Source organism: Dermacentor silvarum, chromosome 1 (genome assembly GCF_013339745.2).
Source record: "Dermacentor silvarum isolate Dsil-2018 chromosome 1, BIME_Dsil_1.4, whole genome shotgun sequence".
Classification (NCBI taxonomy): Eukaryota; Metazoa; Arthropoda; class Arachnida; order Ixodida; family Ixodidae; genus Dermacentor; species Dermacentor silvarum.
This window is the reverse complement of record NC_051154.1, coordinates 183,265,473-183,292,609: the sequence shown is the minus strand read 5'-3', so window position 1 is coordinate 183,292,609 and position 27,137 is coordinate 183,265,473. Positions and strand designations below refer to the sequence as shown.

Here is a 27,137-nt window from a genome sequence, read left to right as displayed (position 1 = left end):
TGGGGGCGCCCCTGCCATCCCAGCCGCGAAAACGGCTGCGTCAGACAAGCGCACAAATGGCAAGAACCAAGTCCAGCTCGTGGATAGCAAAAGGCGAAGAGGAAATCTTCGGAGACGACGTCGTTGACCGGGCGAGCAGGCAGCGAGGAAGACGGTCAGGCGAACGGGCTCGGCGAAGTCCACTCACAGTTGCAAGAACGCACCAGTACGTAGTAGAAAGGGGGGAGCGTTGCATGAGACGCCACAGCGTCTCCCGCAGACGCGAAAGCTCCGAAAGACACGTCCGATCTCCTCGAACGCTCGAGCGAAACTGCATATTGTAAACGTGCTTCTTGCAGCAGACGACCGAGCTTGGTACTACCATGGCCCCTCTATGGTACTACCCAGTTTCGGATTGAGGGCGCTTTTGAGCACAATTTTTGCCACAAGAAACCTGCTATGACTAACTACCTCAAAGGAAAAAAGGAAATCAGGAAAGAAACAATTTATGAAAACTCAAAGGGAAGCTCCTTACTTTTCGAAGCGAGATCAGATGCCTTAGAACGCGCAGTTATGAAGCGAGGTACACCAAGAACGAAGCCGCATGTGCTTGCTGTGGTAAAGCTAGAGAAACGGTGGAGCATGTTTTATTGGAATGTGAAGAAATCTACCCGGCTGCAAGTCTAGGCTCCTCTGACCTCCATGAAGCCCTAGGCCCTAGGGTTCAGGCATGGAGGTTCAGGGATAGCATGGGTATAGTGCCTAGAATATACTTACGTATATTCTAGGCACTATAGCATGGGCAAAGTAAACATGTCCGCTGTAGAGATTGATAAGAGGTAGAGTGTACTAGTAGAGTGTATTATCTAGTACACTCTAATAAGAGGCGGTTGTAGGTTTGGTGGTAGAAAGGTAGGGAGACCACAAACAACGGATACGTACAGAAACAGAGTTCGCAGTAATGGTTAAAAAAATGATGCCTTGAATTCTTTGTATTTGTGTGTTTCTCAACAATAAAGGTAGGACATTAGGCAAAATAATAACAAGGGCTTGGTGACGCAACCCACTACCCTGTTTCAAAGGAAACGCTCATAGCATCCATCTATTTATCAATCCATCTAGTCATTTGCAGCGCCCCCTGGGCAACGCAGAAGCCCAATAGCTGGCCAGAGCTGGCTGTACTCTGCCGTATTCGCATTCATACACTGTAATACAGGCTTGTAGCGTTGCAGGTACCGTATCATATCGTGTCGTGCTGAGCCGTGAAACGCGAATCTCGCGAACGACACGAATTCACAAGCACTGATAGATTGATGCTGCGCATCTGGGATGCCTTTGAAGGTGTGTAAAACAGTGCCAGACAATCGGCGTTTATAAAATGGCAATGATTCAGTTGAAGTTGTATCCTCTGGTGCTATTTAGCTTACTTGTATTATTGTATTACCCGTCTGCTGTGCTTGACGCCTCCTGTGTTATTATTATCGCATGTTGTCGCACTACTGAGCGCATTGGTGACCTGTGCAGCTTGTGCTCACTGAAACTGCTTACTCGTAATTAAAGCTATTAACTCGTCCGCCAAATGCGTTTGAATATGATGTGATATTCCGCACCTATGCTTATTCAGCAGTTTTATTCATTTGCTCTTTCTGCTGCGAACTTTTGAAGCTTATGTAATGACGTGTTTACTCGTGTAATCGTGTTTACATGTGTGTAATACATCAGTTCGCTTCCTTATCACTTGAGGAAAATCGCAATAGCGCATTTTGCTGTTGGCGACCGCGGCGCGAATTTCACTCATTACCAATAGTTGTTTACTTAATTCTCCGTTTCAACTTCGTTCAGAATAAAAAAAAACAAAAATGCATTGGTGTAGTTTGAACATTTTCCCACAGTGATATTATTTAGACTGACACACATGGGGTGATATTATTTAGACTGACACACATGTTTGTATTCAGCCGCAACTGGCATGCAGCTTGCTCTCGGTAGAAACATCTAGAACAAGACTAGGCGCTGCTGTTCTCGCTTTTTCAGGCATGTACCTGCAGTTTGACGCTTAATTTTGCACTGCCATCCAGTGAAAACAGCTGGAAGTTCTGACATAGAGGTGAGTCCTGAAAAACTTGAGCGGAATCAAAACCTACTTATAAAAATGATTTAGTGCAGTCATTAAACTTGGCGTGAACAGTATCAGCCTGTGAACAGTATCAGTGCAAGAAGTGACCTCAATATATATTTGTATTACCACACCCTGGATGGTTGCATGAAGAATGTGTAGCCAGGTGCTGATGTATAAAGAAAGTAAATGACACACTGCATAAGGAAGAAGTGGTTGCAGGACATTGGCTTTTGCTGCTTTCTCCATGTATGACGTACTGTCTGGTGTGATTTGTCAACAAATAGGCTTGTTTGTCTTAGTGCACCATTAAGTGCTGGATCTTCTTTCTAGAATGAGGATTGAGAGTTATTGTTAGTCCTATTATCAATAATTGCAGTAAACAGACCAAACGAGCCTGACTGGCTTACACAAACTTGAAGCACTGTGCCATGGTACAACTGCGATGTGTGTTGATGCGGAATAATGATAGAAGGTTTTTGTGTATGAGCCGTGAATGTTTGTGAAAAAAGCCAACATTCCTACAATACAGTAATTTAAACATGATTTGAAGTATGACGTAAAGCACACTATATGTAACCCGCCGCGGTGGCTCAGTCAGCTAAGGCGTTGCGCTGCTGAGCACGAGGTTGCGGGATCGAATCCCGACCGCGGCGGCCGCATTTCGATGGAGGCGAAATGCAAAAACGCCCGTCTGCTTGCGTTGTAGTGCACGTTAAAGAACCCGAGGTGGTCAAAATTAATCCGGAGCCCTCCACTACGGCGTGCCTCATAATCAGAACTGGTTTTGGCACGTAAAACCCCAGAAAGAAGAACACTATATGTTGTAGAAGAATGGTAACATGCCACGGTAATGCTAATCACTTTGAAAACTTTATACAGTTACTCCAGTGATGGTTGTAGACATCTGTACACCTTTGTGCATATAATTATACAGTGGCTATCTGATTAGCATGCTGCATGTATTTAGCTTTGCTTGAGATTCAGTGGGTTTCAGAAATAGAATTATATGCAGTTTTGAACAGCCGTGGAACTAACTACCACTCTTAAAATGAGAAGTTCCTGAAGCTTTGTAATTTTTCAATCTTGGTGAAGGTAATGTCTGCTTGAAAATTGTCATTTAGCTTTCTGTAAGCATGGTACAGGTATGCCCATGAGTATTGCTGCCATTGTGCATCTGCATCATGTTACCGTTTTACAGCAGCGTGCTGTCGCAGTCTTTTTTAGTGGTGCTGAAACAAAATACTTTAGTATGCCATTAATGAGAACTAAGAAAAAAAAAAAAAGCAGGCACATATTGCTACTTCTTGTTCAGAGTTTGGCTATGAAATTTTGCAACTTCTCAATTCCTTTTGGTGCACAATATTTTACCCTACTTTATATCGCTACTTTTGTTTGCCTACTTTTTTATCGAATGGTTAAACATTTGTTGCCTTAAAGATGGTGTTTAGGATCCTTTAAATAATAATATTTGTAATAACCTTTATTTTCTCATTTATCATACACATTCACTGCCACACCTAAGCAAATAAATGGTCGTCATTGGGTAGACAGAGCGATTGCATTGGACCATTTTCTGCACAAAAAGCAATAAAACTCACCCCCTCCGGTCCATAAAAAAAAAGACAGAACATTCGAGCAAACAATAACTCTTGCGCAATGTATTTTTTATTCTGTGCCAAATAAGTGCTTTTTCAGTTGAATATGTCACAGGCAGTCATTGAATGCTGGTAATTCACCATGACCTGTACAATCTGTGTAAATGTAGACCTATGTAGACTTTCCTTTTGATACATTCGCTTATAATACTGCGACACAACGAACTACCGGCTACAGCCCTTTCTTTCTTGTGTATGGACGATCTGCCTCCTCCGTCTTCGACACCGAATTCTTTTTCTCTTCTGCTTTGCCTAACACCTCCCTCCCAGAAGAGTTTGTAGCTCGAGTCGTGCATTGCCGTGAAATTGCTTGTCGCAACACCGCCGCTACCCAAGAAGAAAGAAAACGTCACCCGCCGTGGTTGCTCAGTGGCTATGGTGTTGGGCTGCTGAGCACGAGGTCGCGGGATCGAATCCCGGCCACGGCGGCCGCATTTCGATGGGGGCGAAATGCGAAAACACCCGTGTACTTAGGTTTAGGTGCACGCTAAATAACCCCAGGTGGTCCAAATTTCCGGAGTCCCCCACTACGGCATGCCTCATAATCAGAACTGGTTTTGGCACGTAAAACCCCATAATTTAATTTTTTTTTTTAAAGAAAACGTCGCTGTGACAGTAAACACCGCGACATCGCCTTCCATCCTGGGGACCAAGTCCTCCTATGGACGCCGGTTCGAACCCCTGGACTTTGCGAGAAATTCCTTCACCGGTACATTGGGCCCTACACAGTCCTACAACAAACTTCTGCAGTGAGTCACTCCGCTTCACTCCGTCGTGGACCGCCGTCGTCGTAGTGCAGAAATTGTTCACGTCTCCCGCATGAAGCACTTTATTCCCCATTCAGCCGATCTTTAAATTGCGGCCAGGTTGGCTGCTTCCACGAGGGGGGGGGAAATTAGTGTAAGCACATTTAACGTACGTCGTCGTTCTCATTTTTACATAGCCATCATCATTCCTGTTTGTCTTCTTCTTCGTGTTTGAGCCTGGGCCGTGCCTGCAGAATAAACGGGTCTGCCAGTGCTGCCTGTCCTGGTCGTCTTCCGTCTTTCAATATATATCACACTGGATGTGACCATAGGGCAGTCGCGGGTTCGATTTCTGGCTGCGGTGGCCGCATTTTGATGGGGGCAAAGACGCTGTGCTTTTAGGGGCACTTTAAAGCTCCCAGGTGGTATAATTTTTTTTTTTTTTTACATTGTTTCAATCTTAGAGGAGATAAGAAAAATGAAGATGTCACTTTGCCATGCTGCTAGGAGCTGAGCTTCACTTCCAATATAGACTCTTTCCTTTTTTGAACATCCACAAATGACATTCCTTCCCTACATTTTCCTATACAAAAGCTGAGGGTTCGCATCACATTTATGTCATGAGACCCGCCTCTCTCTTTTTTTTTTTTTTTCTTCTGTTGCCTTTTAGCTGTGCAGCACACCTCCAGTGGTGGCTTAGTGTTCTGCATTGGATGATTGACTGAAGTTACATGCCGCAATCAGTTACTTGCAGGCAGTGTCTTTGTCATAGAGGCATTTATGAGTATGACCTGGATTCTCCAGGAGGAAGCAGGTCTACCTCACGAGAAAAGGCACACACGCTTTCATTTCAAATTTCAGCTGTTCTTGGGCTGAGCAGTGGTTTGATACTTTGCGAAGACGATTGTCGGTGCGTGATCTGCACATCGCACTTGTATGTTTGCAATACCCAATCCTGGTGAGGCAGAGGGGGCCCTTTAAGCCAGTACCGAAGCTTCTTTCTGCACATGATTAGTACTGTTCCAAAAATTATCATAATTACCAAGGATATTTTTTACATCTAATCAGCTTTTGAAAAGTTGCAAAAATTACAAGCGGTACAGTTTATTTTTACAGGAACACTTGCCACAAAAGTACAAGCAGGCAATTAGGTATGCAAGTACTGAAAGCATTGACATCATGTCAATGCTTTCAGTACTGAAAGAAAGATCAGGAACTGAATGTGAATGGACACTGGACTCTTGGTAGCCATCAACTATTTGTGGAATGTACAAATTTGAAAAATATGTCTAACAATGCTTTAAAAGTAGGCGTGTTCAAATACTGAAATTTCTGAATTGCATACGAATATTTGAGGAAAAACTACCTCCAAGTATCGGATCAACTATAGAATATATTTTCATTTGTAAACAAAGTGAATAATGAAGTTTACATGTCTGTTTTGTAATGACTTATTTTAATATATGCAATGACATTCACATCTGGTCAACTGGGGATCTGGTGTACCACGACAATGACAGTAATGCAACAAGGGAACAGCAGCAGATGCAAGTAGTGTGTTGTGTTCATTGAACAAGACAAATGTGATACTATGGCACCACATATTGTTTTAAAGGGATGCAAACATGGTGAGACTAGCCAAATAATACATTGCCTTGCCTAAATCGAGGCGGCAGTCATATATAATCTGCCTAAAAGCAAATTTTGTTTTATTTGCTGGAAATTATTGAGCGGGGGGGGGGGGGGGAGCTATCTGCCCCATGTGTTCGTGTAGGAACTGGTGCATCTGCACTCCAATCGTGGCTCTCCTGCAACAGAATTATTTGGAAGTATCCGCCCTTGAGTCAGTCTCTCTCCCTCGAAACTCGAATAAATGTTGTTAGCCCTTATATTAGAAGAGAAGTGTATATTGGATAACTTAAAATAGTGAATTCTCGAATCGAAATTGAATGGCAAAAATGATTTGATCTGGGGGGGGGGGGGGGTATTTGAAATGTTCACACACCCCTATTTATTATCCAATTAATTCATGCTTTAATTGTAGTTAATCTTAACCCTTTAAGGGGGTTAGAATTATTAAAGGCATGGCAGAAAGAATTGTTGCAGGATATTTTAAGTTCATTTAGCCCTCGTAATGGAGTGCCGCCAATATTTTGGCGGCATTCTATGAACTTTGGGGCATGGCGCGACATCCAGCACATTGGTCAAAAAATGTTGCACACATATCAGAAGGAAAAGCAATTCGGCTGAGGCAGTTCCTGGCTTAACTTGTACAAAGCTGTTTATTTTGCGCTAAAGATGACCACATATTTAATGAATGGGTCCCCCTCCCCCACCTGATATTTTCGTGTGGCTAGGATCTGGCATAAAACGACTTATGACACCTGCCTGCCCCGCCCCCAACCCCCTACTCCAATCAAGTACGTGCTCCCACCGCCAAAAAAAATTTCTTGGCTATGCCATGGGCTAGAAACGCTGAGATCGCATGACCTTTCTTCGAGGCAGTTATTGTTGCATATATCCTCCTGCAGAAGGTGTGCACAAAGCTCCTTTCTACTTAAAAGAACCTAACGTTCATTCCCTGCTGAAAATTCAAGCACTTTCCAGGTCTTTGGACAACATATTCCTGCAGCTATTGAGTGCCGCAAATGCTGAGTGTTGTGAATTCACGGCATACTGTAGCCAAAGCAGTAATGCCAAAATTAACTGCATTTTCCAGCTCACTACATAGGTACCCATCGTAAACTCCGAGATGTAAGAAATTTGAAGAAAATTTTGGAAGCATAATCTGACTTCATTTACAAAACCTGTAGAAAATACAGTGTATACTGCTTATAACGTAAATCGTTGGAGTCGTGAATATCTGCACTATAAGCGGTACCGCACTATAACCAAAACAACGATCTTCAAGCTCTGCACGTATGCAAAACATGTAGACCGCGCATATCCGAGAATCGGAGCGTGCGACTGGGAGTTTTGCATCCGTTTAAATTTACAAACGTTGAAAGGTTAATGTCGAAGTACCCATGATCTTCGCATGAAGCAGACAAAGTAATAATTAAAAAAAAATGTCGCAGTTTCGCTCGAAAGGCGAAGCATCAATTGCGATAGCAGATTAGTAGAGAGCTATGAGTATATAGGGATAGTAGTTTTATCGGCTGCATAAACTTGACTCATTTGCTTACTAACTGAATTAACAAGCGTTGTGTCAACGCGCACAAGCAAACAGGAATAGACTCGATGACCACAGACAACCACTGTCAAAACGCGGGCGTGGGGAAACGCGGCCGCCGCAGCAAGCGAAGGTTCGTGCGGTCGATCGCTTCAATGGAAACTGAGCGGCGTAAGCACAGCGCCGGCACAGCGCATACAAAGGTCAGAGCCGTGTGGAGACCACTTTCAAAATACGGTGCGCGCGACAACACAGACAGCCGGCTCGGGTGCGAACGCATTTGTTGGCAGAGTACAAGCCGCCCCCTCCCGTGCTGCCTTCCCGCTTTGCTTCTTTCACGTGGGAGATTGCGTCACCAGTTCTCCTTGCGCCCGGTTGCAAGGTACACATTTGGTGCCGCAGCACAGTGTCGCCCCCCTCCCTCCCTTATCCCGCGGCCTTTTGCGCGATGGAAGTCACGTTTGCTCTCCGCTGTGCGTTCGCTCCCTATGCAGGCGCGCGTCTCCTGCGCTTTCACTTGCACATACGGTGCGCGGCGACGATTTTATCGCCCTTGGACTCATGCTCCACGTCTCATGCTCCTCCTCCGCATCGCCCTCGTTGATCTCCTCTCCCATTGGTGGGCGCACCTCGTTGATTAGCGTGCTCGCTACCGCCCTTGTCGGTGAGATTTTCCCACGGAAGCCGCATTATAACTGGTATTTCGTCTCGTGCAGCTGTACTGTAAGCAGTATGCGTATACATGGAGTGCTATGGGAAAATTAACGGGAGTCTGAAAAGACCGCACTATATCCGGTCCTGCACTATAAGCGGTTACATTATAAGTGGTCTATACTGTAGCTGACATTGCACATGCAAGTGCCTTGTTGATTGTGACTCCTAACAGTGGTAAACAGCCTCTTGCTATTGCGCCTACTTCGCTCCACATGTTAGCGTTGGAAAGCATTGTATGTCGTGAATGTGTGACAACCAGAATTCGAGCCAGAAAACATATTCTCAGGGCTTAGACTGCACTAATTCGGTATGTCACGAATTCGTGACAATCAGCATTAAAGGGTTAAAACTTTGAAATTTGTACCAAATAAGCACAAAAGGCAAACATGATTGCTTTAAACTGTAGATAAGTAAAACCTAAAACTAATCAATTAACAATCAACCAGATTTTACAATCAAAGCTGCAGGCCTGCAACTGGAACCAGTGACAGGGTGGTGGCAGTTCTGAAAACATCAGTCTCTCCATAGCGTTACTGAATTGATAAGAGTTGGCCTAGTACGAGCTCTACAATATTATTGCCGAAAGACTCGTTGAGGAAAGAGCTTAACTCTCAAGCATAGGAAGGAATGAGCAAGCAAGGAAAAGTGGGAGAAAATTACCAAACCAAGGGACCCCTTGTAGAAATAAGGTGCTTCTGGTAGAATGGCTCAAAAGGGAATGCATGCAAATCAGTGTGGCTGCTCAATTTCTGAAACAAAAACAATTTTTTATTTGAATCTGTAGAATTTTAACTTTTGCATGTTTTTCTGGTTTTGCTAAATACAGTTGAACACGAATATATTAAATGCGGACAAAATGAATTCTCTATATCGAACACTGAAAACTTGCGGACTTATTATGTAAAAATACTTCCTTCATAATGAACTGGGTGTTAGATATATCGAACTCGGGGTGTCTGCTGCCACTTGAGGAAGGAGCTTCCTTGTGTGATGCTTCAGGATGCATTTTTATGGTGGATGTGCTTTGCCGTTTCTGTACCAACATTGAGAAGTGAACTGGAGCAGGTCTACACAATCTAGCGCAATAAGAACACCATTCTTGGTGACATAGAGGAGCACTAGCGCATTGGCAAAAATTACTGACTACTATGCATAGCTTTGTTTTCAATAAATGATTTATTGCTTGGCATCTTTTATCCACTGGAGATCAGAAATTCATATATAAATAATGCATGAAAAAAGTTTCAGATTAACAAGTTTGAACCTGTTTGGTATAACTGGGGTCAAGTGTATATCAGGAAAATGTTGAACCAAATTGATATTTGATGCTATGCATAAATTTTCACAATTAATAAAACTGTTAGTTTTATTATTGCCTGAATTGTAAGGGAAGAATAAACGGTTCACCCCCCCCCCCCCCCACACATACACGCACGCGCACACACACAAAAAGGGGGGGGGGGGAGGCAGCTGTCAAAAGCTATATATTGTCTAGCTTGAAATAAAAGAAACAGGTGGGTTCTTAATAGACCATCTATTGGCACATCTTCGCTTCCACTGTAACTTGACATATTTAGGAACTCATTTTGCCCCCTTCCTGTTCTGTTATATAACCTGCCATGAAGGCTTAACAGCTATGGGGTAGCGCTGCTTAGTACGAGGTTGCAAGTTCGATTCGTGGCCATGGCGGCCACATTTCAATAGGGGTGAAATGCAAAAATGCTTGTGTACCATGCGTTGGGTGCACGTTAAGGAATCCCAGGTGGATAAAGTTAATTTGGAGTCCCTCACTACGGTGTGCCTCGCAGTCACGCCGTGGTTCTGGCATGTAAAACTCCAGAATTTTTATTATTTTCCAATACTGTTAGCCCTTCCGGGCTGTTACAGGGTGGGAAGGGTACATTCAATCAATACAGCACAGTTCCAACTCTTTTTCAAAAGTTTCTAATGAACAAGTATTGTCAAATACTCGTCGGTCAAGGTTATTCCATTCTATAATTGTTTTAGGCAGAAACGAATATCTATAGACGTCAACTCTTGGCACGTAGGGCATAACTGCAAATGGATGGTTAGTACGTGATGACCGTCTACCGGGCGGCCGGAAGTATAAGCCGGAATCCAAATTGAATGCATTGTGATAGAGCTGGTAAAGGTACTTAAGCCTAGCAATTTTTCTGCGAACAGCCAAAGTTGGCAGCTCCGCACGTGTAAGAAGTTCTGTTACGGACTGCGTTCTTCGGTAACAGGAAAATACAAACCTCACTGCCATTCTCTGAACACACTCAAGCTTGTCAATGAGATATTTCTGATTCGGATGCCAAATTATACTTGCGTATTCCAGAGTTGGCCTTACTATTGATTTATATGCTTTTAGTTGACATCCGGTTGTGCATCTTTTAGTTTTCGCCGTAGGAATCCAAGTTTTCGTTGGGCTGTTCCACATATATTTTGTACATGATCACTCCAGTTCATGTCATGAGAAATCGTAATTCCTAAATATTTTAATTTACTGGAACGTTCTATGTCTATGTTGTTAATTATGTATGGGAACACAAATGGTGTCTTCTTCTTAGACACAATCATAGAAGTAGACTTTTCATAATTGATTAGCATGTTCCACTTTACACACCAGTCATATACAACTTTCAAAGAGTTATTCAACACGATCTGGTCTTGCAGGCTTTTTATGTGACAAAATAACACAATATAATCCGCAAACAATCGAACTTCGACGAGAGGATGTATGTCCTTCACGATATCATTGATATATAATAAAACCAATATAGGACCCAGAACGGACCCTTGCGGAACCCCGGATGAAACTGATGCAGTCGAAGAGCATTCTTCGTCTATTACCACAAACTGTTCTCTGTTAGTTAAATAAGCCTTGATCCAATTGATAATTTGTTCATCAATACCAAAGTCGTGCAGTTTGTGTAAAAGCTTCACATGACACACTCTGTCGAAAGCCTTGGACAGATCTATAGTAATAACATCAATTTGTTCTCTCCAGTTTAAGGCTGTAGCAAAAGCATGAGTAATTTCGAAAAGTTGTGTTGTTGTCGAGAGACGGCTACGGAAGCCATGCTGCTTGCCGTAAAAAAGTTGATGACTTTCAATGTAATTTCACTTTAATTTATTATATATTTTTTCACGGAAGAAGATTGGGCTAACAGGCATTAAGGATTAAGTTTGCTGCTGCCTGAAGGACTTGTAACTGGGCTGCTTGCATAGCCTTGGTTCTCCAAGTATATCTAGAATAATTAGGTTCTTATACTCACTAGCCCTTTGACTGCCAGCAGTTCCACAGTAGCACACTGTATTCCCTGGACATTAAAGCACCCCTCACTGAACGCTATCCGAAAATTTGTTTGTACATGAGATGTAAAATGCAGTCTAGGTTGAGTTTTACCACAAGCAGTTTCAAATTGGGTCAAAGCTAGAGGAGGTGGGAGAAATGTACAGTGGAATCTCGTTGATTAGATCTTCACGGGAACCAGAAAACAAAGCGTATCATCTGAAAATTGCATTATCCAACGTATTATCCAACCAAATTGTATTACCGGGAAAAGAAAAAGAAACATGTTACCCTGAAAAACGTATTATACAGAATCGTGTCAAAGGGTTGCACTGTAATGTTGCATTGCCATGCCGCCAGGAAGCAGGCTTCTTTGCCTCCTTTCCTGCCTTTTTTTCATATCGGACATGAGAGACTGCATTACGAGCCTCACCTCCTTTTTTAATGCGATAGCATTAAGGGCCCCGTGTCGCAGAAAATCCGGCGTCGGCTTCGGCGCCCGCGGCCGAGAAAATCATCCCCAACCACGCAGGCCCTCCAAATATATTTGGGTATGCCACACCATTTTATCATTAATGTTGCTCATACCTTGTCTTGCATTCTTAGCAAAGCTATTCCTCGGAATTTTGAGAATGACAATCCACAAACAAATGTCATGAAACAAAACACCCACAGTGCATGCCTGAAATGTTACAAGTACGAAACAAAAATGGAAACCTGAAAATTATGTAATTTTTTTGGCGCGGCTAAGCAATATCTCCATTATCGCCCCATGCAAGAGGCCGCGTTTCTACCAGAAAGCTTGCCTTCGTGCATAGCGTTCGCCGCCAGTGTTTCCAGGTAACCATTACGGTTGCTTAAGCTGCAGTTGTCGAGCAGCGTGAGAAGCAGTCAGGGATCTTTGAATGCTATGGCGTTCCACTCTTAAAAGCAAAGCTGAAGTGTTATCCCAATTTTTTTTTTCTTTTCCTTTTTCGGCGCGTGGTGCACTTCCAGTGGTGGTGGTTTTGCACATTTTGCATTGAATGATTTGCTGACTTCATATGCCATAATGGTGTCATGCAGAACTGTTTATGCATGTGACATCGATTCTCCGGTGTGAAGTGGAGCTCCCTCAAGGGGAAGGGTGCACATGCTTCCATTCAATAAAAAATTTCAGCTGTTTTTGCGTTGTGCAATGGCTCGGTACTTGGCAGACAATATCATCAGTTAGTTATCAATGCACTGCGCTTGTCTATTTGCAATACCCAAACTGGGTGAGGGATCTTTTAAAAGGAAACAGTGCAAGAAATCAATTTCCAGCTAGAAAATTCTCTTACAAGCATTTTATTTATAGCTCTGTCACTATTTGAGATTGTGATATTACTATAATCAGTGGTTTAAAAATGTAGTCATTCAAAGTCATTAGGCTGGCCTCATCGGTGCAGCCTCAGTGGGAATGACTGCAGTTTTTAATGTTTGCTTATGAAGTGGGAAAAAAGGCTAGCACATTGTGTCGGCTATCATTAGGGAAGTAAATATCCAAATTAAGAAAAATGTCTGTGTAACACACATAAAGTACTTGAGTATAGTGTTTTTTTTTGCGCGTTCATATTTTTGAATTCTAGATCCTTTCATGCTTAAAAATTGCGTACGTTGAGGTAAGGTGAAAGTTGTAAAGAACAAGAGGTGGTAAATAGCAAGAAGTGTGTTGCACATTAGTGGAGGAGTACAAAGAAGGGTGTATCTGTTACACCCTTCTTTGTACTTGTCCGCTTGTGCACTGTAGATTTCTGTGACGTGGACAATAACCAATCCATTTCTTTATGTTGGGGAGCAAAACTATTGCCTCTATAAGTCGTATGTGCTGCTCCATCTATTGAGCTTCTGTGGTGGCTGACCTTTCCTCTTCCTTGATGGCTATTCTTGCTTATGATTTTGTCCTGGTATGCCTTGACAGTCCCAGTGCTGCTTCTGATCACTTGATTGAAAGTCCTTTATAAAATAAAAGGGGGAGGCACATGCCTTCTGTGGGGTGAAATAAGGGCATTGGCGGTGCACACTTAGTTCACTAAATCCTGTGATGTCGTCTTGGTCAGTTGACGAGTGACGAGTTGTGCTGAGGCTGTACCTGGTCAGGAGAGCGATTGATCAGTCCCCGTAAAACTGCCCTGAGCAGGCCAACCTGACTTTCATATTTGGAAAATAAAAGCTGCCTGCTAGAATCCGTAAGCAATGCTTCATGGTAGTCTGTTCTTTGTAATGCCTGTGTGGCCATTCTCCCAGTTTCAAAATCGGAACTCTGCCAGTGTGGTAGTCGAACTTGCAGCTCGTCAACGTAACTGTCGTAATGGTCGTCACCATTTCAGTACTGAGTGTGATTTGTGAACTAATATGTATATATTTATTGATGAAGACCTCTTGGGAGTGCAAAAGGGGAGACTTGCTCAAAAAGAGGACAGGTGGGGTAAGCTGTTTGAGGCAGAATTGACTTGGGGTACAGGACATACACACATAATGCATGGTGGCTACTGAAGATGCCATGTTTCTTTTGGAGCTTGTATGGGTTTGTCCTGAGGGTCAAGAGTAGAGATAGTCAGATCAAAATCATCTGGACACCACGGCATACAGGTATGCCCCAGGGGCAATGTGGCGGTGCACACCGTTGCTGCTTCCGCGGATGGGATGACCAGTCTTTATCTTCTGATCAAGACATTGGTGGTCAAGACTGAAGGCTTCACCAGCGACTCTGAAATGCTTTTCTGCAACATTTTTCTTGTATATTGATAGTCATGTGCATTTTGTTATCATTGCATTTGATGTTTTAATGTCTGGTGCTCACTGCAGTGGATTTTTCTGATGGCATCCTTTGACTGGTAATTTAGGACTTGACTTTTTTTCTTGCACGTTGTAACTTTTATGAGAAGCACAATGTAAAAAACTGTAAATTGAAAGCAGTTAACCAGGAAAAAGGCAGCACGGGCACTGAACACGCTCATTTTATGTGCACTATTAAATGTTATGTTTGTGAAAGTCATGCTGTAGGTGAAAATACAACATTGAGCATAGGTCGGCAGTGTGGGAGAACACTCACTCACACTCACTCACCATAATTTTTTCCAGGCCCCCCACTCACTCACGTTCACACTCACCTCCACTCACACTCACAGCACTCACTTGCACTCGCACTCACTTCCACTCACACTCACTGGCGCTCACTCGCACTCACCTCCACTTACACTCACAGACATTCACTTGCACTCATCTCCACTCACACTCACAGGCACTCACTCGCACTCACTAGCATAGGTCGGCGCACTCACTCATGAGTGCACTCACTCACACTCACTCGCACTCATTTCAAAGGCGTGAGTGCGAGTGCCAGTGAGTGTGAGTGCAGGTGAGTGCGAGTGAGTACCAGTGCAGGTGAGTGCCAGTGAGCGTGAGTGCAGGTGAGTGCGAGTGAGTGCCAGTGAATGTGAGTGTAAGTGAATGCGAGTGCGAGCGAGTACCAGTGAGTGTGAGTTCGAGTGAGTCCCAGTCAGTGTGAGTGCGAGTGAGTACCAGTGAGTGTGAGTGCAGGTGAGTACCAGTGAGTGTGAGTGCAGGTGAGTGCGAGTGAGTGCCTGTGAGTGTGAGTGGAGATGAGTGCGAGTGCGAGTGAGTGTCTGTGAGTGTGAGTGCAGGTGAGTGCAAGAGAGTGCCAGTGAGTGTGAGTGCAGGTGAGTGTGAGTGAGTGCCAGTGAGTGTGAGTGCAGTTGAGTGTGAGTGAGTGTCAGTGAGTGTGAGTGCAGGTGAGTATGAGTGCGAGTGAGTGCTGTGAGTGTGAGTGGAAATGAGTGTGAACGTGAGTGAGTACGGGGCCTGGAAAAAATTATGGTGAGTGAGTGTGAGTGAGTGTTCTCCCACACTGCCGACCTATGCTCATTGGTACTCACTCGCACTCGCACTCACCTGCACTCGCTCTCACTGGCACTCGCTCGCACTCGCACTCACCTGCACTCACAATCACTGGTACTCACTTGCACTCACCTGCACTAACACTCACTGGCACTCACACTCACTGGCACTCACTCACACTCGCACTCACCTGCACTCACAGTCACTGGCACTCACTCACACTCGCACTCACCTGCACTCACAGTCACTGGCACTCACTCGCACTCACCTGCACTCACAATCACTAGCACTCAATCGCACTCACCTGCACTCATACTCACTGGCACTCACACGCACTAACCTGCACTCACACTCGCTGATACTCGCTCGCACTCGCATTCACTTACACTCACATTCACTGGCACTCACTCGCACTCACCTCCACTTACTCGCACTGACCCCTTTGAAATGAGTGCGAGTGTGAGTGCACTCATGAGTCACTGTGCCGATCTATACCGCTCATAATTCGTGTATATTAATAACGAAGCTTCTAATTTAGCACCTGTTGCATCGGGAGTGCGCCAAGGCAGTGTTTTGGACCCAGCTTTATTTTTTATATACATAAATGATTTGCCTTCCCGATTACATGGTAACATCCGTCTATTCGCTGACTATTGTATTTCGTACCGCGAAATTAATCGCAGTGATAATCACCATATACAAAATTCTGCCTTTTCGTGGTGTCAGGAGTGCCAGATGACTCTAAATGCTGAAAAATATGTAACGCTAGCAGTAAGAAAGAAACAGATATCTGAGTTTACTTACATTATTAATGACACACCTCTCACTTGTGCATTTCAGCGTAAATATTTAGGTGTCACTTTAACATACGCTCTCCGATGGGAAAGCCATGTTAACAAAATAACCTCAAGTGGAAATCAATGTACATGCTGAGCACTAAACCGACTCTTCTTTCTGAGAAGACACCTTCGTCTTGGGGCCCCAGATAAAATTTGCTGGCCTACAAAATGCTTGTTCGAACAGTGCTGGAGCACGCCAATATTGTTTGGTTTCCGTACACAATATAACTCATTGCAAGAATGGAAGGGCTGCAGAGGAAGGCAATAAGGTTATATTTTAATAAATACAAATTAACGGATTCATTGACTAAATTATTAAAGAGAGCTGGTTTATTAACACTGCAAAGTAGAGCAAAACTAGCACGACTAAAGTTTTCGTTTCAATTTATTCATGGTGGCATAAACATTGACATCAGCCTCAAACCCTCTCTGTCCATATCTCTGTCATTGACATTAGACGTGTGCATGCTTGACACCCATGCTCGCTAAGCTCCCCTTCGGTCGGATTGAGCCAAGAGAGCGGGAAATAGAGGGAGAGATTGACTGTCCGTATACTTAGTCAACCACTTAATGCCGAAACAAACACAAAAGGGAGAACAAAGCGGTATCTATCATTGCATCTTTGCTTTTTCTCCATGTATGCGAGCGTGCATGTCTGTTACTCTGTGTTAACTTGGCTAGTCCCTCTTCCGCTCTGTCTGTTTATATAAGGAGCCTGTACGTGTATGTTTAAGAGGGAAGCAGGAAGAAAATGAGGAGCCATTCCACCCTCTGAAGGCGGATGGCCAGCGAAGCTGTAGCAAATCAAACGGCATTAAATGTCTTCACTCAGTGGAAGTCATGGCAAAATTTGCCAGTCATGATTTGGATATGTCTGCCATCAGCGCTCCAGCCCATACATATTCCCTGGTGTATTAAAGAAAATGTGGCAGTTTCGCCCGAAAGGCGAAGCTTCGATTGCGATAGCAAATTAGTAGAGAGCTATACGAAGTAAGGATAGTAGTTTAATGGGCCGTATAAACTTGTACACATTCGCCTACTAACTAAATAGACAAGCACGGTGTCACGCGCGAGCAGGTAAACATGAACGCATCTCGCTCGATGACCGCGGAAACTTGCTGTCAGAATGCTGGAGTAAAGAGGCGCAGCTATAGCCGCGAGCGAATTGACCTTCGTGCCGCCTCTCGCTTCAAAGCGAACTAAACGTCTAAAACACGGCGCATACGAAGTAACCGGCTCTAGTTGAACATTGTTCACGTCGCAAATCGCTTTGAAGAGGAGGTGCGCGCGCGCGCCCTTTTTCCACGTCGCAGATCGCTTTCGAGATATGACACCCACGCGGTCGCCGCCGGAGCAAGACCCCCCCCCCCCCAATGCCTGACGCACGACAGAAGCAGCGCGCATCCGCCCCGCTTTTCCCTCGCACGCGCGAGATTGAGCAGCAACTGTCGGCTGACCCTCGCAGGCTTGCACTCGCACACGCAGCGTACCGCCGGCACACTGCGACGATTTTACGTGTTCGGACTTTATACGGAACCTCACAACGACGTCCACGACCACGGCAGAAGTTCTCTTGGAGTGTCCATATAATTGCTATCGCAATACAATATATCCGCTCATCTCATTATACATTGTCTCACTCATCCCTGATCTTTGGATTATTACGACCCTTAGTGAGGTGGTTTCTATCTTGGCGTGCACAATCTGCTAGTGCGATAAGTCATTCACCGCTAGTGAGCTTGTACACACAACGTGCGTCCATTTTTCCGAAAGCAAGGTGAACCGATATCACCTATGCTTATCATTCAAGCACTCACCACGTTCACACTCACTTCCACTCACAACCACTCACTTATGTTCACACTCACCTGCCACTCAGTCACGTTCACACTCACCTCTACACACCCAGAAGCACTCACCCCGTTCACACTCACAGCACTCAGTCACGTTCACTCATCTCCACTCACACTCACAAGCCATCACCATGTTCACACTCACTTCCACTCACACTCATTGGCTCTCACCTCCACTCACACTCACTGGCACTCACCTCCACTCACTCACACTCACTGGCACTCACTCACACCCACCTCCACTCACCACTCACTGGCACTCCTCGCACTCACACTCACTGGCACTCACTCGCACTCAACCATCCACTCACAACCCACTGACTCGCACTCGCACTCAACCTGCACTCACATTCACTGGCACTCACTCCGCACTCACTCCACTCAAAGGCACTCACTCGCACTCACCTGGCACTCACACTCACTGGCACTCAACCGCACTCACCTCCACTAACAGGCACTCCTCGCACTCACCTGCACTCACACTCAACTGGCACTCACTCGCACTCACACTCAGTGGCACTCACTCGCACTCGCACTCACCTGCACTCACACTCACTGGCACTCCCTCGCACTCACACTCACTGGCACTCACTCGCACTCCCACTTGCACTCCCACTCACTTCAGTCACAACTCACTGGCACTCACACTCACTGACACTGACTCGCACTTCTCACTCACCTGCATCACATTCACTGGCACTCACTGGCACTCACCTCCACTCACAGGCACTCCACTCACACTCACCTGCACTCACACTCACTGGCACTCACTCGCACTCGCACTCAACTGCAGTCACACTCAGTGGCACTCACTCGCACTCGCACTCACGCCTTTGAATGAGTGCGAGTGAGTGTGAGTGAGTGCGCCGACCTATGACATTGAGAGAGCAACAAAAATGTCATGCACTTGATTTTGTTTTGATATTACTTGTAACTCTTGCTTCAAAACTTGAGGCAATTTACTGATGTTTTCTTTTTTTTTTTTTTTTACTTGTCTTCTATAGCAAGTCTAAAGAACCAGCTTTACTTTATTGAAGGATCTCATCTTACCTATCTACACTCGGGGTCCAGTTTTCTTTGTTGCTGTTAAATACATTATTATTGCTTCATGTTCTCCCGATGTGTGGTGCAGTGCCAAGTATGAAGCGGTCACATTCAGAAGCAGGGACGGGTTGGTGGCAGTGGGAGAGCCAGTCCTTCACTGGGGCTATCACCAGGCTCAGGAGCTCCAATGATGATGTATTCCTGGGTCTAGGGCCCAATGGAGAGCTTGGCCTTACGCAAGGCAAAGGTGAGGAAGAACTGATGACCAAGAGAACCGTAGTTAGGTGGTGGCCCACTTGTGAATGAAAACGCTTTATGCGTTTGGTGTCTGCAGTGGCTTGTACAAGTTTTTTTTTTTTTGCTGAGTTTACTAAACAGAGGTTTACTGTGTGGAACAAACTGCAGTGTGGAGAGTAGAAAGTGGATAATGTAGGGTGTCTACTGTGTAGTTCATAATTAGCTGAAACTAGACAACCATGTACTGTCAGCTTTTAAGAAACTGTTTTGCAAATCTTGCTGTGGTAGATCTTACAAAATGGTGGTCGCATTTTGTCATGGCCTTCTGAATGATTATTGGGCCTACAGATGGGGTGGACACTGAGACGCCAGTGAGTCAGCCGGAGCGAGTGAGGCGTTTTTGGCACCCGGGCAGTACGGAAGTTGCTTGTGGCCACAAGCACACCCTTGTGTTGCTGCAAGTGGGTCTGTCTACAGCTGTGGTGCCAATGACTTTGGCCAATAGGACAAGATCGCTCTATGCGCAAGCTGGGTAAGGAAACCAGACTTCTTTTTTTTTTTGTAAAAGGGGGAAGTAAAAGTAGCAGGGTTTTTGTATAATCAGTACTTGTGCATTTCATTAATTTATTCCATTTATGTTTTAGTACCACTTGTAGATTAAAAATGTGGACTATATTGTATGTGACCCTTTAATTTTTGTTCATTTTCAGTATATACCTGGTGGTTTTACCGAAGACTAAGTAATAATTAAAATAGCTGTTTTTGGAAATAAAAGGGTGGTTCCTTCGGAGACATACTGTCTGTGTGGTGCCACGAGGTGACAGGTGATAAGGGGTAATTATTCAGTAATTAACAAAAATTAATTACGAAACAATGTTTCAGCGTGCTTATCATAATTGGGAACTTGAAGCGAGCTTTCCGTACAAACCATATCACATCTGGATCTGGAAAAATGCGATTACAGTTGGACCCACTTATAACATATTCAAGGGCCACGAAATTTCATTCTTATAAACTGGGTTGCATAAAAAAAAATCAAAATAGGGGAATGTTATTTGATTTATTTATTTATTTATTTATTAATACTGTCGATCCCATCAGGGATCATAACAGAAGGGCATGTACATAGTTGTCTTACAATTAATGCAATATTTAACAAATTTAATGCAACCACTTAATACAATATTTAGTTTACATACAATACATTGACAATTAGCAAAGACAAACAGTGAGGTTGGCAGAAATAATAAAGCAAATAAATCGTATTAAGAAATGAACGAGGAGTAATAAAGAGGGAGACAATTGTCAAAGGTGAACGAAATCGTAGCATTAATTACACATATACATTGCATATGCTTTGGAATAGCAAGAGGTAATGAAATAGGATAACAATTATAAGCTGGTAAAGAATGGTAGGCCGTAATAACAGAATAATACAAGGCAAAAACTGGTAAAGAGGCAAAAGTTAGCATAAATAAACAATGGAACTCAGCTATGACAAAGTACAAGGTATTAGGTTTACACAAGAGGTGATAATCTATAAATAAATTGGAATTTTATATACAATAAAATAGAATAAAATGGCACAGAAATGAATGGTAACACATGTAGGTCAGAATTGTGAAGCATGCAATTTGTTGTCGACTTATGTTTAAAAAAGCAGATAGGTTGGGCTGTTTTTAATGGTAGGGTCCAGCTTGTTCCAATCACGCGTCATTAAAGGAAAAAAGGAATGCTTATGACTTTCCGTATGAATTGGGTGTTCGTTAATGTTAGAGTGTGTTTATGTCGGGTGGGTCGTGTTTGTGTTATGGGTAAGTATTTTGAGCTGTCTATTTTATTTCGTTATGAATAAGTTGGTACATCATTTTAAAACTGCACAAGCTTTGCTCGGTTTTGTAAGGTAAGAATACCGGCCTTTTTAGCAATTCTGTGGGTGAGTCTGTTAACTTATACTTATTGTAAATACATCTTAGTGCCTTCCTTTGAACTGCTTCCAGTTTGTTAATGAGTTCTTTAGTGAAAGGAAACCCAAACACATTAGCATATTCTAATACTGATCTGACAAATGTGTATATGCTAGTAGCTTTGTGTTTGGGGGTGCTAGTCTGAGACATCTGTTTAGAAAGAACAACTTTTTTGTGCGGTTGAGGTAACGTTGTTAACATGGCGTTCCCATCTAAAGTCGTGTGTTAATGTCAAGCCAAGGTACTTGAACTCCTTCACTGTGTTAAGTGTGGCGTTATTTATAGTGTAGTTGAATTCTGATCTGTGCTTTTCCTCGTAATTGATAGTGTAGCCGATTTTTAATGTTCAAAGTCATTTGCCATTCGTTACACCATTTATGTACTAATGATAAAGCGTCATTCAAAGCTAGATGATCCTATACGAATTAATTACCTGATACAGAACACAATCGTCAGCAAAAAGTCTAACATTGACAGAAATATTAAGTGGCAGGTCATTAATGTATATAAGAATTAAAACTGGAGCCAGAACACTTCCTTGTGGAATGCCGGATATGACGCTTGATTTAATTGAATGTTGCTGATTTACTTCTACAAATTGCGAAACTTGTCAGAAGAAACGGAAATGGCTCTCCTAGAAGTCATAAACAAGCAGTGGTCCCAAGGAATTGTTCCGGATCACATGCGCCTGTCAATAATCAATCCGATACCAAAACCGGGGAAAGACTCTACAAAAATCGCCAATCTCCGCCCAATATCGCTTACACCAACCATATGTAAGCTCACTGAGCGGATGATACATACCAGGATAACCCACTACATCGAATATTGCAAACCAGGCTTACATCCGTCCCAAGCCGGATTTAGACCTAAATGGGAACCCACAATAACCTCTGGCTGCTTCGGAGGGTCCTAAATAGAAATTCAAGGAGTGGGCCACCGGACTACATCCTAGCTGTCGACATGCGGAAAGCATTTGACAATGTCAAGCAAGATCAAATTCTCTCAAATCTAGCAAGAATATATCCCAGCCAACGAACAATAGACTGGATCGCAAGATTTCTTGAAGCCAGACCCATTCGACTTCGCAGCAACAGCAATGCCGTTCCAGCCACTTACTATCTCGATCGAGGAGTCCCTCAGGGTTCGATTTTGGGACCACTGCTTTTTAATGTGGCCATGCTTACTGTGGCCCGCGAACTAGAGACAAGCACTAGCGCCCGCTAACCATATATGCGGATGACATAACCATTTGGACAGAAGCACAAGACTATGGCGGGAACATTGAGCACATGACCACCGAACTTCAAGCTGCCCTTATTGCACTCGAAGACACCCTTCCTAAACTGGGACTCACTTTAGCACCTGAGAAAACGCAACTTCTATGTGTCAATGGCAGACGAAGCGTGCTCCTGCCACAACAGGCAATAGTATTGACATTGGGTCAGCATGAACTCAGGGCCACCCACGGTCACGTTAAAATTCTTGGGATTCCCATCCACAGTTGCAATAGGGACAATTTTGGACGACTGAGCTCAAAAAGCAATGGCCCAGGCTCTTGCACACTAAAGCGCGTCTCCAACAAGTTCGGCGGGGCACGGCAGGTAGCCTGCACCACCCTCATCAGATCCATCGCACTTGGCAAAATCACCTATGGAAGCACAGTCGTAACACCATCAAAAACAGCCGAAAAAACATTCAAGTACTCTACCTACAAATCCTTCGGACAATTACAGGTCTCCCGAGGTTCACGAATATACGCAAACTGCAAGACTTAACGCCCCTGCCATCCATCGACGAAATCATCAAACATGCTCAGACATCACTGAATAATCGACTGCATCTCACGACACAGGGCCAAGACACACTGCTGTGGGACACCCGACGCGTCCGCGTAGAACCGCGGAACACTGCAGCCGAAGAAACCACCCTTGCTTTTCCTACCCTTTACCCTCCAAGATGTCTACGCCACTTGCAACAGGGGCAACTACGGCCAGACAGCGCCTCTCTCACAGACACAATCAGTGCGACGCTAACGCAATATTTACTGACGCCGCACTCGATGGCGACCGCATGGCTCTGGCCTGGTACAAACCCTCGACCGGTGAGGCCAGGCGCTATATTTGTACACTAAACTACGCGACACCTGCACAGGCAGAACTTTTGGCCATCTGGACCGCCTTACAAGACAATGCCGCGCCATCCACGATCTACACCGACTCCTTCGAAGCATTAAAGGACATTGAGGACCCCAGTGTGGAAGATATCACTGCTATACGCATCCGCCATATTCTACAGCACAAGCAGAAGAATGGCATTGACGTTAGGGTCGCCTGGACGCCGGGACACGTGGGGGCCCAGGGGGGAGGTAACGAGGTGGCGCATGGTCTTCCCACCTCACAATCTGGAGTTTTGCCTTTTCGTCTCCAACCTCTCCTACACGGGTCTCCCGACCTTGGTGACCACCCCTATGCGGATTTGCCGCCGAACTCTCATTTCGAAATGGCACGAATACGTCGCTTCCTCAAGTACGCTAACAGGGAGAGACTCAAACATCTCACTCCTCCTCACATGTTTAAGGACCTCGCCCTCAGCAGATCCCAGGAAATATTTATAAATAAAATACTTGCCAACACAGCTACTACCCCTGACAGAATTCACAAATGGCAGACAGTGGCTGACCAAAAAAAGGGCATTGACGCCTCTGCCCCCACAATATGCACCTTCTGCCACTCCGTATGCGAAGCCAACTTGCAGCATCTCATTTTACACTGTCCCATGTTAAATATGTATCGAGACGACAGCAATATCTTTCAGCATTGCCACATTGAAGCTTTACAGAACGACACTTGAAAACCCCGATCACCTGGTAAAATTAGCCCACTTCGGCGTTGCTAGCGGCCTGGCTCGCGCGATTTAGTGGGTGTCTACCTCTCCTGTATGTCCCTCCTCCCCCACCAGCGACCTTCGGTCCTCCCTTTTCTTAATAAAGAATTCATTCATTCATTCTACAAATTGCGTGCGATTAGTAAGATAGTCTTTGATCCAATCGAGAATAGGTCCTTTTCCCAAGGTAAGTTCGAGTTTATAAGTTAATTTCTGATGTGTTACGCGATCGAAAGCTTTTGAAAAATCTAGAAAGATTAGGTCTATTTGTTTCGTTGATCAATGCTTGATGATACATCGTGAACAAGCTCAATTAGTTGTGTGACCGTGGAAACTCCTCTGCGAAAAACTATGCTGACAAGCTGTTAGTATTTGTTCCTGTTCAAGATGTTTGGTTATGTGCTTTAAGATAATGTGTTCTAGTAGTTTACAGACTGTACATGTTAGTGAGATTGGCCTGAAGTTAGAGGGTTCTGTTTTGCTTCCTGATTTATGAATTGGTTTTACTTTAGCTGTTTTCCAATCCTTAGGAGGGCGCCTGAGGACAGTGATTTGTTAAAAATTATTAATAAGTATATTTGGCATCCAGCTAGCGTATCTGCAAAGGAATGCATTTGGTATACTATCAGGTCTAGGTGTTCTTTGGGTCTAAGTTCAGTAGTAGGTTAAGTATGCCTGTTTCGGTTAGTGTAAGCGGCTCTAGTGTCTCATTTCTAGTAGAGCCTGCTTGTGATATTGTGCCGTCGTCCTCTGTGAAAACGGAGCAGAAGTAGTCGTTAAGCATGTTAGCAGAGTTTCTGTTTTCTTCATTTGAGGCTCCGTTGTCGTTACGATTCTTTGGGTTAATGTAGTTCCAAAACTTGGTTGGAGCAGTTTTCAAAAAGTTTGTCAATGTATTAGTGAAGTAGAACTGTTTGCTGTCTTTCTGATTTTTGATTTCATACATTGGATAGCTGTGCTGAGATCGTGATGCGTGAACTTGAATGGTTTAGTTTTCAGCAATTTTCGCATTCGGCTTACTTTACGTTTGGCATGAATAACGTCGCGAGTTATCCATGGATTACGCTTACCAAGTTTCTTTCTTCTAGTTTGTATGTAATTGGTTATGCAGTGAGATATAATCACTTCAAACGCGAGACAAGGTTTCGATGTCCGTACTGCTGTTAAGTGAAAGTTGCAGGAATGAGTCGTATTCATTAATCAGGTAATCAAGTATATACTAGTGTCGTTAGCTTTGCTGTAGTCACGGTATGCGACAATTTGCTGAGGAATAACGGTGTCATGAAGTGGTATAGTGCAAAAGGTGATCTTGTGATCAGAAATGCCATCTAGTGAACTTAATTTAGTTTCTTCTTTTATAAAGTGGTTGCTGAGGAATATTAAATCTAGTATGGATGGATCCCTGTACACGTGTAGGCTCAGTTACAATTTGAGTGAGGTTGAACGATAACATAAAATCAAATAATACATCCGCACAGGGTGAATAATGCTGCATTGTCTGCCAGTTCACTTCGGGAACATTAAAATCACCTGCGATTTAATCTCGACCCTGATGCATATCGCTCCATGTATTCATGCAACCGGCACAATGTGTTCGAGGCCGGAAGAAGGACTGCGATAAACGCAGCCCATGACTACAGTGCGAGACGCGAAACACAGCTTACAAAAGATAGTCTCAACGTCTGCATATCGGGTAAAACTGAAAACGGGATTCCCTTCTTTACTAGAATGGCCACGCCTCGCGTCTCGTGTCGTCCGGTCTTTCCGCATGATGGCGTAGTTGGGAGGGGCTCTCTCAACATCTTTAATATCAGCTGTTAGCCAAGTTTCTGTTAGTGTTAGAAAGTCTGGTTCATATGCAATAAGGAAGGCTTCAAGTGAATCAGTTTTTTTTCAATGTGCGGGCGTTTATGTTAAAAAAGGATAAGTGGTATATCAAGTTCGGCGGGAACGCAGGCTTCAAGGGCCGCGTTGCTGGTTTTTTGGATCAGGATTGACGGAACCAGATTTCAAAGGCGCTATACTATTATTTTCCTCATCCCAGTAGAACATATCGCCATTTATTCGCAGTTTATCATAAATTAGATTTACTTTGTCACCAGATTCTTTCCTTGATTGGCAGAATTCCATAATTTCCTTCTCAAGTCTTACGCGAGGTGAAAAATCTTCGGAAAAGAAAAACCTGATCCCTTTAGTTTGAAACAACTTCTCAAGATTTTAGTTTTGTCCCTAAAATCGAGAAGTTTAAGAATTATTGGTCTTGTTTTTAGTGGTATCTGGCCTTCCTAATCTATGAACACGTTCGATACTTACAGCTTCTAGTTTGAGGACTTTTTGATAATTTTTTCGTTTACTGTAAGTTCTAACGCGCCTTCGTTTTCTTTGTCCTCTTCTGGCACACCATACACAATTAGATTTGATCGTCTAGAGCGATTTTCAAGGTCGTCCAGCCTTAGTTCTAGTGTTGTAACGACTTTCTGTAGATTGTGACCGTTTCCGCGCAAGACGAAATCTTTTGTCTAGGGTTGAAGTTGTTCGAGTTCTTGTCCTTTGCGGTTAGCGTTTTCCTTTATTCTTTCAAATCCTTCAAAATTTGTTGCAGTTGCTGGGAAATTTCAGGTGTATCAGGACCTGGGTTTGTTTCTATATCACCTGCTAATAGCAATAGTTTGACGAGAACACTATGTCAAAAATTAGCTCACACAGCAGCCCAGGGCACGGCAGCACAATTAAACAAATCTCGTTGGAA

General features: G+C 44.0%; 1 protein-coding gene across 9 annotated transcripts in view; it reads left to right on the top strand.

Moving 5' to 3' along the window:
- The first annotated feature begins 1,187 nt into the window (after positions 1-1,187).
- Positions 1,188-27,137, top strand: part of LOC119436503 (probable E3 ubiquitin-protein ligase HERC4) — a 335,733-nt gene continuing 309,783 nt past the window's right edge. For 2 of the 9 annotated variants that reach the window (XM_049658148.1, XM_049658145.1), the window contains exons 1-2: positions 1,194-1,320; positions 2,014-2,086. Coding sequence is in view for 5 of the 9 variants with exons in the window: in XM_049658143.1 (XP_049514100.1) it covers positions 1,293-1,320; positions 19,387-19,545 (187 nt within the window). In the remaining 4 variants the exon portion in view is untranslated. Of the gene's footprint in view, positions 1,321-2,013; positions 2,087-6,019; positions 6,047-19,386; positions 19,546-20,043; positions 20,068-27,137 lie in introns of those variants that run through there. The other 7 variants (XM_049658149.1, XM_049658146.1, XM_049658151.1 and 4 more) reach the window with 6 other exon arrangements.